Source organism: Lipophrys pholis (genome assembly GCF_963383615.2).
Source record: "Lipophrys pholis genome assembly, chromosome: 21".
NCBI classification, from domain to species: Eukaryota; Metazoa; Chordata; class Actinopteri; order Blenniiformes; family Blenniidae; genus Lipophrys; species Lipophrys pholis.
This window is the reverse complement of record NC_137649.1, coordinates 24998578-25011077: the sequence shown is the minus strand read 5'-3', so window position 1 is coordinate 25011077 and position 12500 is coordinate 24998578. Positions and strand designations below refer to the sequence as shown.

General features: G+C 47.2%; 1 protein-coding gene across 1 annotated transcript in view; it reads right to left on the bottom strand.

The window, feature by feature from the left end:
- fam184ab (family with sequence similarity 184 member Ab) overlaps positions 1-12500 on the bottom strand; it is a 106845-nt gene that overhangs the window by 61344 nt on the left and 33001 nt on the right. The window contains exons 2-4 of the mRNA XM_080490095.1: positions 4727-4846; positions 1664-1822; positions 1-61 (exon numbers count right to left, since the gene is read on the bottom strand). The exon at positions 1-61 is cut by the window's left edge and continues 179 nt beyond it. Coding sequence (XP_080346221.1) covers positions 1-61; positions 1664-1822; positions 4727-4846 — 340 coding nt within the window. The remainder of the gene's footprint in view (positions 62-1663; positions 1823-4726; positions 4847-12500) is intronic.

The following is a 12500-nucleotide window of genomic DNA, read 5'->3' as shown; positions in this document are numbered from 1 at the left end:
CCTCGAAGGAACGCCGCATCTCCTCCACCTCACGCGACATGGACACCACCCGCTGCGTGTGCTGCAGGAGCAGTTCAACAAAAAACTGAGGGGCGGCGCTGTGGAGTTTCTGGTGTGGTGAGGCGGCGCTAACCTTCTACAGCTGGTCACCACAACGCTCACACCACAACGTTCACACCACAACGTTCACACCACAACGCTCACACCACAACGTTCACAAAACACCATTCACCCCACAACGCTCACACCACAACGTTCACACCACAACGTTCACACCACAACGTTCACAAAACACCATTCACACCACAACGTTCACACCATGCCGTTCACACCACAACGCTCACACCACAACGTTCACACCACAACGTTCACACCACAACGTTCACAAAACACCATTCACACCACAACGTTCACACCATGCCGTTCACACCACAACGTTCACACCACACCATTCACACCACAACGTTCACACCACAACGTTCACAAAACACCATTCACACCACAACGCTCACACCACAACGTTCACACCACAACGCTCACACAACACCGCTCACACCACAACGTTCACACCACAACGCTCACACCACAACGTTCACACACCGTTCACACAACACCATTCACACCACAACGCTCACACCACAACGTTCACACAACACCATTCACACCACAACGCTCACACCACAATGTTCACACACCGTTCACACCACAACGCTCACACCACAACGTTCACACCACAACGCTCACACAACACTGTTCACACACCGTTCACACCACAACGCTCACACCACAACGCTCACACCACAACGTTCACACCACAACGCTCACACAACACTGTTCACACACCGTTCACACCACAACGCTCACACCACAACGCTCACACAACACTGTTCACACACCGTTCACACCACAACGCTCACACCACAACGCTCACACCACAACGTTCACACCACAACGCTCACACAACACTGTTCACACACCGTTCACACCACAACGCTCACACCACAACGCTCACACAACACTGTTCACACACCGTTCACACCACAACGCTCACACCACAACGCTCACACCACAACGCTCACACCACAACGTTCACACCACAACGCTCACACAACACTGTTCACACACCGTTCACACCACAACGCTCACACCACAACGCTCACACCACAACGCTCACACCACAACGTTCACACCACAACGCTCACACAACACTGTTCACACACCATTCACACCACAACGCTCACACAACACTGTTCACACACCATTCACACCACACTGCTAACACCACAACACTCACAAAACAACGCTTCATTGGTTTTACGTTTTCGTAAAGTTTCACGGTTACACAGAAACTTTCTGAAAATTATGTTTTTTTAAGCGCAAATGGCAGAAACACGGACACAGAGAACTTCCCCCCGTTTCCATGGCAACAGTCGTAACGTTTTTGAAAAGTTCCACCTTGGAAGCTGTTTTCAGAAAGTTGCGTTTTTCTCTTATCCCGGCTGTCATAGAAACGCCCCAAACACTATGAAACTTTGAAAATGTGTTTGAAGAACAGGAAACAGAAGGAAACCGTCTGTGAAGGTCACGGCTCACACACACACACACACACACACACACACACACACACACACACACACACACACACACACACACACACACACACCTGGGCCTCGGTGCACAGCTGCATGTCCTCCACCCTCTGGCGGTAGCTCTGGAACTCGGCCAGCGCCTGCCTCTTCATCCTGTCGTGCAGCTCCATGGACTCCTCCAGCGTCTGGATCTTCCTCTTCAGGTCCAGCTCGTCGCTGATCTTACTCTTGTACTGAGACACAGACACGTCAGTTACAGACGCTGACAAGAGCCACAACATCCACACAACAGCAGGACGGGTGGTAAGAGAGATGGTAAATATCGACATGTCGCGCAGCTCTAGGACTGATGCTCAAGAACATTTAACTATGATCAGAACATCATGAAGATCATGAAATAATTACCAGTCAATCCTGAAGATCCCCAAATATGATGATGAGAAACATCTGAGGGTGAGGGGAACCCTTTGAGGGAGTTTAACATTTCAAGTATGAAATATAAATTAGCTTTTTTAAATACTATTTTAGAGAGAAATTAAGAATATGCCTATTTTCTATTTTATAAATATGGAGCGACTGTGTAGGGGCGGGACTTGAGGGGATTTTAAATAACGTGGGCAGGGCCACGATGTGGGCGGGGCATAATATGGGCGTGGCATGAGGTGAGTGGGGGGTGCTGTGGGCGGGCCACGATGTGGGCGGGGCATAATATGGGCGTGGCATGAGGTGAGTGGGGGGTGCTGTGGGCGGGCCACGATGTGGGCGGGGCATAATATGGGCGTGGCATGAGGTGAGTGGGGGGTGCTGTGGGCGGGCCACGATGTGGGCGGGGCATAATATGGGCGTGGCATGAGGTGAGTGGGGGGTGCTGTGGGCGGGGCATAATATGGGTGTGGTATGATGTGAGTGGGGGGTGCTGTGGGCGGGACACGGTGTGGGCGGGGCTAACATGGGCACCTTCAGACAGTTTGATTTGATTTTAATGTAGGCAAGACAAATAAAATTATCATAATTATGGGCAGGACAGTTTTAAAAGATTTTTTCTAAATGTATTTATATATAATAATAATGGCTCGAATTTATAGAGCGCTTTCTTCCCGCTGACTCAAAGCGCGTCCAGAGACCATGATTCATTCACACCAGTCCCACCAGCGATGCTAAGCTACGTTGTAGCCACAGCGGCCCTGGGGCTGCTGACGGAGGCGTCGCTGCCATTTTGCACCAACAGCCCCTCCGACCACCATTCATACGAAGCAATGTGGGTAAAGTGCCTTGCCCAAGGACACAATGACAATGACTTTTTGATAGAGTGGGATTCGAAGCGCCCAACCCTCTGGTTATTGGACCACCGACTCTACCACTGAGCCACTGATTCTTGGTCTTTGGGGTCATTATAATATGCTTGTTTTTGTTTTTATTTACTTTTTTTTTGCCTCTCACCTCAGTTTCACATTTCCATCTCAACATGTTCTTGGAGAATCAGTGACGATGGCCAGCCTCCCTGAAGGCATCATTACTTACTCTGGACCAGGGAGGGTAGTGTCACACCTCGATGTGTGTGTGTGTGTGTGTGTGTGTGTGTGTGTGTTTGGGGGGGGTTACTAGGTGTTAGGTCTACAATGACACCAGTGGTCTAGATCTCCACCAAGATGACAGATAGAACTACCCAGTGTTTTCCAGCTCTGCCCCGTGCATCCTGGGGGGTTCTGTACGTCTGTGTGTCTTGTTAAGACCCATGTAGGTGGGGCTACCAAGAGAGTCCTGAGGTCCGGTTCGGGTGCGGTGGGGCCCCCCAGACCGTAACCACCCCAGGCCACGGGCCCACAGGCCACAGACACCCGAAAGGCCGCAGAGAACGGCCACAAGCCCAGAGACCCAGAGGCACAACGCCTGCCACCCCCGATGCCCCCGATGCCCAACCAGGAGGAGCGAGGCAAGGGGGCAGCCCCCCACCCCGACCACCACCCACCCCCACCAACCCTCACACACACCACTCTTTTTCTATCACGTTTTTGGAAAAGAAAAAGAACCTTTCTAAAAGGACTTTGATAAACTTCCTCTGGTAAACAGGAGTCTGTTGAGGCTAATGCTAATGCTAACTGTTGGTTTAATGAGACCGAAGCTCGACAACTGCATTGAGACGCCCTATAATCTGATGTTACAGGAAGATGCTCTATAATCTGGACAGTAGAGGAGGACGATGCTCTATAATATGGATGTTAGGGGAGGAAGATGCTCTATGATCTGATGTTAGAGGAGGAAGATGATCTATAATCCGATGTTAAATGGGGAAGATGCTCTATAATCTGGACAGTAGAGGAGGAATATGCTCTATAATCTGGACAGTAGAGGAGGAAGATGCTCTATAATCTGATGTTAGAGGAGGAAGATGCTCTATAATCTGGACAGTAGAGGAGGAAGATGCTCTATAATCTGATGTTAGAGGAGGAAGATGCTCTATAATCTGGACAGTAGATGAGGAAGATGCTCTATAATCTGATGTTAGGGGAGGAAGATGCTCTATAATCTGGACAGTGGAGGAGGAAGATGCTCTATAATCTGATGTTAGAGGAGGAAGATGCTCTATAATCTGGACAGTAGAGGAGGAAGATGCTCTATGATCTGATGTTAGAGGGGGAAGATGTTCTATAATCTGAATGTTGGAGGAAGAAGATGCTCTTTAATCTGGATGTTAGGAGGAATATGCTCTATAATCTGGATGTTAGAACTTCACTGATAAAGTAAAGAGAAGAAGGAGCACAGAAACAGGTGAGAACCTCAACCTCAGAAAGAGAGGCTCACCTTTATGTCACCATGCTAATGCTAATCTCAGCAACTCTACAAGCTAATGCTAATGTTGCTCATAGTGGGCAGCTTCATATTGCTATCAGGAGAACTGAGTCAGTTCAGGAGGAATGAGGGGCTTCACCTCAAGTCAAGGTTTAGTGAAACAGTGATGCTAAGCTAACAGCTAACCTCAATCTGTTTTCATGTCCAGGAAAGGTAAGAAGAACTTTCTCAGTCGAACTTCAGAAAGTATCGGCGCCCATTCTGTCAAATTGATCAGCTGCTGGTGTGTTATTCTGTAACAGACGTGTTACGATGTGTAATTTAAAAACAGTACGAGGAGTTTGAACCTGTAATATCTTCTCTCTGGTCTCGGACAGGATCTGCTGCACCTCCTCCTCGTGCGCCTCCTTCAGGGTGGCGATGGCCGCCTCGTGCTCGTCGTTTTTCGTGTTGAGTGCATAGATAACCTGTGGCAGGGAGGAAACAGGTTAGCTGATGGAATTAGCGGCAAGCATAGTGGAGAGCATAGTGGAGAGCATAGCGGAGAGCGTAGCGGCGAGCATAGCGGAGAGCGTAGCGGCAAGCATAGCGGAGAGCATAGCGGAGAGCATAGTTGAGAGCATAGCGGAGAGCATAGCGGAGAGCGTAGCGGAGAGCGTAGCGGAGAGCGTAGCGGAGAGCCTAGCGGAGAGCGTAACAGAGAGCGTAGCGGAGAGCATAGCGGCGAGCGTAGCAGAGAGCATAGCGGAGAGCGTAGCGGCAAGCATAGTGGAGAGCATAGCGGAGAGCATAGCGGAGAGCGTAGCGGAGAGCATAGCGGAGAGCGTAGCGGCAAGCATAGTGGAGAGCATAGCGGAGAGCATAGCGGAGAGCGTAGCGGCAAGCATAGCGGAGAGCATAGCGGAGAGCATAGCGGAGAGCGTAGCGGCAAGCATAGCGGAGAGCATAGCGGAGAGCATAGCGGAGAGCGTAGCGGAGAGCATAGCGGAGAGCGTAGCGGCAAGCATAGCGGAGAGCGTAGCGGCAAGCATAGCGGAGAGCATAGTTGAGAGCATAGCGGAGAGCATAGCGGAGAGCGTAGCGGAGAGCGTAGCGGAGAGCCTAGCGGAGAGCGTAACGGAGAGCGTAGAGGAGAGCGTAGCAGAGAGCATAGCGGCGAGCGTAGCGGAGAGCGTAGCGGAGAGCGTAGAGGAGAGCGTAGCGGAGAGCGTAGAGGAGAGCGTAGCGGAGAGCATAGCGGCGAGCGTAGCGGAGAGCCTAGCAGAGAGCGTAACGGAGAGCGTAGCGGAGAGCGTAGCAGAGAGCGTAACGGAGAGCGTAGAGGAGAGCCTAGCAGAGAGCGTAACGGAGAGCGTAGCAGAGAGCGTAACGGAGAGCGTAGAGGAGAGCCTAGCAGAGAGCGTAACGGAGAGCGTAGAGGAGAGCGTAGCAGAGAGCGTAACGGAGAGCGTAGCGGAGAGCGTAGCAGAGAGCGTAACGGAGAGCGTAGAGGAGAGCCTAGCAGAGAGCGTAACGGAGAGCGTAGCAGAGAGCGTAACGGAGAGCGTAGAGGAGAGCGTAGCGGAGAGCGTAGCGGAGAGCGTAGCGGAGAGCATAGCGGCGAGCGTAGCGGAGAGCGTAGCGGAGAGCATAGCGGCGAGCGTAGCGGAGAGCGTAGCGGAGAGCATAGCGGCGAGCGTAGCGGAGAGCATTCTCCACAGCAAGATGTACTGATCCTAGTATCAGACTAGAGGCTGGACTAGGCAGGCAGACGTTCTCAGCACTCTAGATCTGCACGAGTTCAGAGATTCTTTAATATTCGACAAAAGGAAGACCGACTGTAAATGACGTTCTGCCAAACTTAGTTTGTCACACCAGTGACAATCGGACCAGAACCCTTTAGAAATGGTCGGTGTGCGTGTCCCTAGAACAACCTGAGTGGAGCGTCTTCATCCCACTATAGCGCCTGGCTGAGGGGCGGCAGAGTGTTTCAGGACCGCTCTGTTCCTCCTGGGAGGGGCCAGCAGGTAGCCAATAATCCTCACGCCAGACTCTGGGCGCACCTCACAATAACGCACATATTTGATGATCCAAAATATATCGTCTTTTCTACAACTCGTCTAAATTATTCAGACGGTTTAAACCAGCAGAAGAAGCAAACGGAGCAGAAGTAAGAGTCAGACGAGCTAAAATCTCCATTGCATCCCGAGAGTGATCTGCACACGAAACTACACACACACACACACACACACACACACACACACACACACACACACACACACACACACACACACACACACACACACACACACACACACACACACACACACACACACACACACACACACACACAAGTGAATGAACACAAGCACACAAAAGCAGATCTTCCAAAAAACAATGAACATATTCTTAAAGTCAACGGTGAAAATTGGCCAATGAACAATCAAAGGACAAGGAGATGCAATGAGTGTCTTAGACTTTGAGTGAGTGTGTAAAACACTGCCCCCGCAGGTGAGAGACAGTACAGTAAAGTAGATCATGGTACATTAAAGTACAGTACAGTATAGTATGGTATGGTACGGTATAGTACAGTACTGTACATTACGGTACAATGCAGTATGGTACAGTGCATTACAGTATGGTATGGTGGAGTACAGTATATTATGGCATGGTACAGTACATTACAGTACACTACAGTATAGAGCAGTACAGTACAAGTATTTGTGTCTTTCTTCTGACAAAGGTTCTAGTAGTAAAAATGATTCTGGTGACTTTTCAGATCTTTGTGTGTCATATACTACCCCAGGAGGTGGGACCTGGTATTGCAGTTCTTTCCCATGGGGTTTATTTGGAGTACACAACCTAGGATACAACTCACATCATGGGGACCGGGTTTCCATGGAGACCATAAATTGGTCATCGCCAGATCATGCATTGCATGAATGGTAAAAAAAAGCTTCCTGATATTTATTTTGAAATTCAAGAGGAAAGGTTTCCCCTTTGGGAGTCTCACTTGGCGTTTGGCCCCAGAGATTGGACTTGGTTTTGGACGGTATAAATTTGTACCAATGGGGTCCAATTTGTTAGCCAGCATTATATGTGTTGCGTATAGTTGGGATCCATAACCTGAGATTGGACTGCACCGTGGGGACGACTTGTTCTCATGGGGACAAACAAATAGAAAACAACCAGATATGGGAGTGCAGTTACAAATTTGCAGTGTGAAGATGATCAGCCACAAACAGCTCGTAAAGGTGAAGCGGCGTCCTGGTGTGGACGGCCCCTCAATACTTTAAAGAATCACTCCTGGATCCAGATACCCTCAAACATACTGAGCAAAAACTAGATAAACGATCTGCTGCTGTTATCTGAAAGAAATCCCAGGTTCCGTTTACGCCACAACGAATTTGAGTGAAAGCGGAATACCTTCGTTAGGCGTCGTTTACATGACATCGGTGCTCGGAGACACTGAAAATGCTACTTTCTAAAACTGCTTGGGCCCCATCGCCATGGAAACAGAGGACAACCCAACTTTTCTAAGCACGTCTGCGAGTATGCACCATGTTAGTAGTAACCAGTAGTTCTGCACATGCTCAGAAGAGCCAATCAGAACAGTTACTCTGTGGTGTCATGACTCCCAGCCCATATTCTCCTGGACGTGGTACTTTTATTTTGACAGTCACCATAATAACAATCCAAATTGGTGGTCTGTCCACTAGAATGTCCTCCCAGTGTTCATGTTTAGAGCTCATTGTTCTCTGCTGTGTGTGTGTGTGTGTGTGTGTGTGTGTGTGTGTGTGTGTGTGTGTGTGTGTGTGTGTGTGTGTGTGTGTGTGTGTGTGTGTGTGTGTGTGTGTGTGTGTGTGTGTGTGTGTGTGTGTGTGTGTGTGTGTGTGTGTGTGTTTCAGTACTAAAACTAACAACAGCACCAACTAGTGGCGTAACATGAAAACTCCATCTTTTCCAGTGTTTCTGCTGTTTCACGTCATGGCTGAGTAAATGCAATGTGAAGATGAAGCCTTTTTACTTGAAATATCGTATAAATGCAAAACCTTTCTGAAGTGAAAATACAAAACGATGTGAATTAAATTCAGATACCCTCAATATGCCACATGCTTTATGTGGCATATTGAAGCCGACTGAACCTGAGTCACTATTTAAGGTCCTGATCCTGATGAACTGATCCTTTATCCCACACGGTCTTCTTTTCTAGGAAACTCTCCGTTTCTACAGTTTCCATGGAAAGAGACCGTTTGCGTATCTTTACAATGCAGACCATAAATGTAGCCATCGGCTTGAACCCGTCACTGTGGAGGAAACGCCTGCATGAGAGCAGCCATCTTTTCTTTGCTCGCTTCACATCCTCAGGGGAGGTCAGATAAACGACAGGCCGATCGATGAGGCCACAGCCAGGCGTGTTGACCGTCAGCCAGACTCCCTCCGACCGTCCCTGAATGCCTTACCAAGAAATATGACTCTGCTGTCAAACACTGCGAGCTAAACAAGTGCCACATCTTGAAAGGAGCTTCCTTCACTCACTCCTTAACCTCCATTTCCACTTTCTCAGCTGACTGCAAACACCAAAGGCACATTGTTCTTTCCTCTCCTTCATCACTTCCCCAGACTTGAAATGGTTCAATAGCGTCCGTGAGGAGGGGTGTCAAGCTGTGATTACTCTTCAAACTTCTCCCGTCAAAATGAGCTTCGTTTGAACGAGCCGAGAAAATAAACGGGTGTCAAAGAGCAAAGAACCAATGTTAATGTCTGTGAAGGGATGAAGAACAAACACAGTCAGATACTTCAGGTACAAAGACACACGAAAGCTGGGAAACTGAGTCAGACTCACTACGCTCACGCAAACTTGTGTCGGGGGAGGGGGGGGGGGGGGGGGGGGGGGTAACTTCACATCGCTGATGGATGGCGTCACGTAATACTCCTTGGTTGTATCGGGAGGCTTTTAAAAGTATGAGTACTCAGCAGTATCAGACCTGATACGGTATCAGTGTATCTCTTATTTAAAGTCAATAGGACTTTTCTACAGTGGCTGATATTAAAACAATGGATCAGTCTCATTTAAACAATGGATCAGTCTCATTAAAACAATGGATCAATCTCATTTAAACAATGGATCAGTCTCATTTAAACAATGGATCAGTCTCATTTAAACAATGGATCAGTCTCATTAAAACAATGGATCAATCTCATTTAAACAATGGATCAGTCTCATTTAAACAATGGATCAGTCTCATTTAAACAATGGATCAGTCTCATTTAAACAATGGATCAGTCTCATTTAAACAATGGATCAGTCTCATTAAAACAATGGATCAATCTCATTTAAACAATGGATCAGTCTCATTTAAACAATGGATCAGTCTCATTTAAACAATGGATCGGTCTCATTTAAACAATGGATCAGTCTCATTTAAACAATGGATCAATCTCATTTAAACAATGGATCAGTCTCATTTAAACAATGGATCAGTCTCATTTAAACAATGGATCAGTCTCATTTAAACAATGGATCAATCTCATTTAAACAATGGATCAGTCTCATTTAAACAATGGATCAGTCTCATTAAAACAATGGATCAGTCTCATTAAAACAATGGATCAGTCTCATTAAAACAATGGATCAATCTCATTAAAACCATGGCAGTGAAGTGAAGCGACAGGAAGTCATAACTTTTAATTAAAGCAATGAGACGAAGTTCAGCTGTGATCAAAGCAAACGCTGCCTTTTCATCTCCACCACTCGAAAACCTCAAGATGTCATTTTTAATCTGCTAATGAGCGCTATTCTATTTTTAGACGCTGTCCACGCTGCATTGTGTGGCTTTAAAATGGAACTATTTTCTCAAACGTCCTGGTTTGTTCCTTCTGCTGATTCTTGTGCTGCATTTGTAAAAGCCAGAACGAAAAGAGATGAAAGGTATCCACTGCTCTTATTTCTCTCTCTCCTTCCTCGTGTCTCCAGTCGAGTCCTCCTGTCAGCTGATGGACCTTGGATGACACTGATGGAGTCTAATGGCCGCCGGTTTTAATGCTTGCCGGTGGTCATTTCCCGCCTCGTGGCTCCAGAGCGTCATCCGACGACAAACACCGAGAGAAAGATTGTGGAGTCGCTGCCAATGACGGGAGGACTGAGGGGAGCTTTTATTCACAGAGCAGCAACCAGAACAGCTGCCAGCTTAATAAAAGCCTCATCTCTTTGTGCATCCTCTGAAGAATTAAGGGCCCGTTTCCACGACAACGGTTCCAAGCTGAAGGCAAAACTCGCAGTGCGTTTCTGTTTACATGACAAAGGTGCTTGGAGCCACTGAAACTTTTAAAGTATGTACTCTTCAAGTATACAAAGAGTACGTACTCGCGTACTTGGAATTAAAAAACAACCATTGAAAGCCTCTTTTTTATGTCTGTACGTCGGCTTTCATACGAAGGAAAGGAGTTTGAGGTGCACGTTAACCGAACTCTTGGATCTGGCGCTCCGGAGAGCAGCAGGTGATTCCAGAAGCTCTTCAGGCCTTCAGATGTGAGCAACTGGGCTTTAATTCCTGCACACTGGAGGATCAACTTGTTAACTGTGGAAGAAGGTCAGCAGGAGGGATCCAGACTTTAACTGCTGCAGAAGTTATGGACGAGTCTTTTCACTGGCAGACCGATGCAGAGGCCGGCAGTTCACTGGGAAACTGCTTTAGTGAGCGATTATGTTTGTCATTACGGCCGCGTGCCAAACGCTTGTTGTTTTGATGGCGAGCCAGCCTTGGATTCTTCTTCTCTCTCTTTATTGTCTATTCTCTCTATCCAGACCTCTCATTTAAACAAGTAAAAAAGATAGAGATAGATCTTAAAGAGTGCATTTTAATGCATTCTAGACTAATAAATGTACATTTTGCTTCTCAACAGTAATATATTTCCTTTTCTCCTTCACAGTTCTGCTGATGAGTCCAATATACTTTCTTGCTTTGTTAAAAATTTCTGTTTTTACGTTTCAGGTAAAAGCCTCTTTTCATTGGTGATGGTTTTCACTTGTCCCTGTCCCCGACTCCCCTCACGCCAAACTCCTCTACATGTCCTTGTTTCTTCCCCCTGTAGTTTCACGTTGCTTCTATCTGCAGCCTAACCTGAGCAGCTGGAGACTCTGAACTGTGAAAGAGTTTCTATTCTCCTCTTATTAGTTTTAATAGAATGTGGGATCTCATGTGTTCTCTGCAGGCCTCCTATAGCTCAGTCCAAAGACTTTAGAACGTCACAGTCACATAAACTGGTGAAGGAACACGCAGGATTGTCAATACTTCGATCAAAATCAACATTTTCACAGCAAAGAATCTGATTTTTCAATGAAAAGCATGAATGATGTGCAGTTATCCAAACGTGTCTACATTTTGGAAATGAAAAGTTAGATCGATCATAGATCTATAGAATTAGTCTGGATTAGAGGAGGACGATGCTCTATAATCTGGATTAGAGGAGGACGATGCTCTATAATCTGGATTAGAGGAGGATGATGCTATATAATCTAGATTAGAGGAGGAAGATGCTCTATAATCTGGATTAGAGGAGGACGATGCTATATAATCTAGATTAGAGGAGGAAGATGCTCTATAGCACATGTGTTAAATTCGTGGCCTGCCACGTTATCTTATGTGGCACCATTCAATTGAACTTTATTCATATAGCACCACATACAACACAGTCACTTCTAGGAGCTTTTAACAGAGAGATCCAACAGATCCAACAGATCCAACGGATCCAACAGATCCAACAGATCCACCCTCAACTTCTCTTCAGGACACGGAAATGAATTGAACTACCTCTGATCTCCTCACTCAAGGTGCTCCACCATCAGCACCACAGATAAAACTTTCAGCTCTTCAAATTAAAAGTCTTCAGGACCCCCAACCTGAAGGTACTTCTTCTTTTATGCATCTCAACAGTGAGAGAAAAGCACCTCATTACCCCGAAGTGCCTCCATAACAGCAGCGAGAACTGAAGGAAATCCTCTTCACAGCATTTCTTGCTGACTCAGCAGCTATCCAGCCCGAACACACACACACACACACACACACACACACACACACACACACACACACACACACACACACACACACACACACACACACACACACACACACACACACA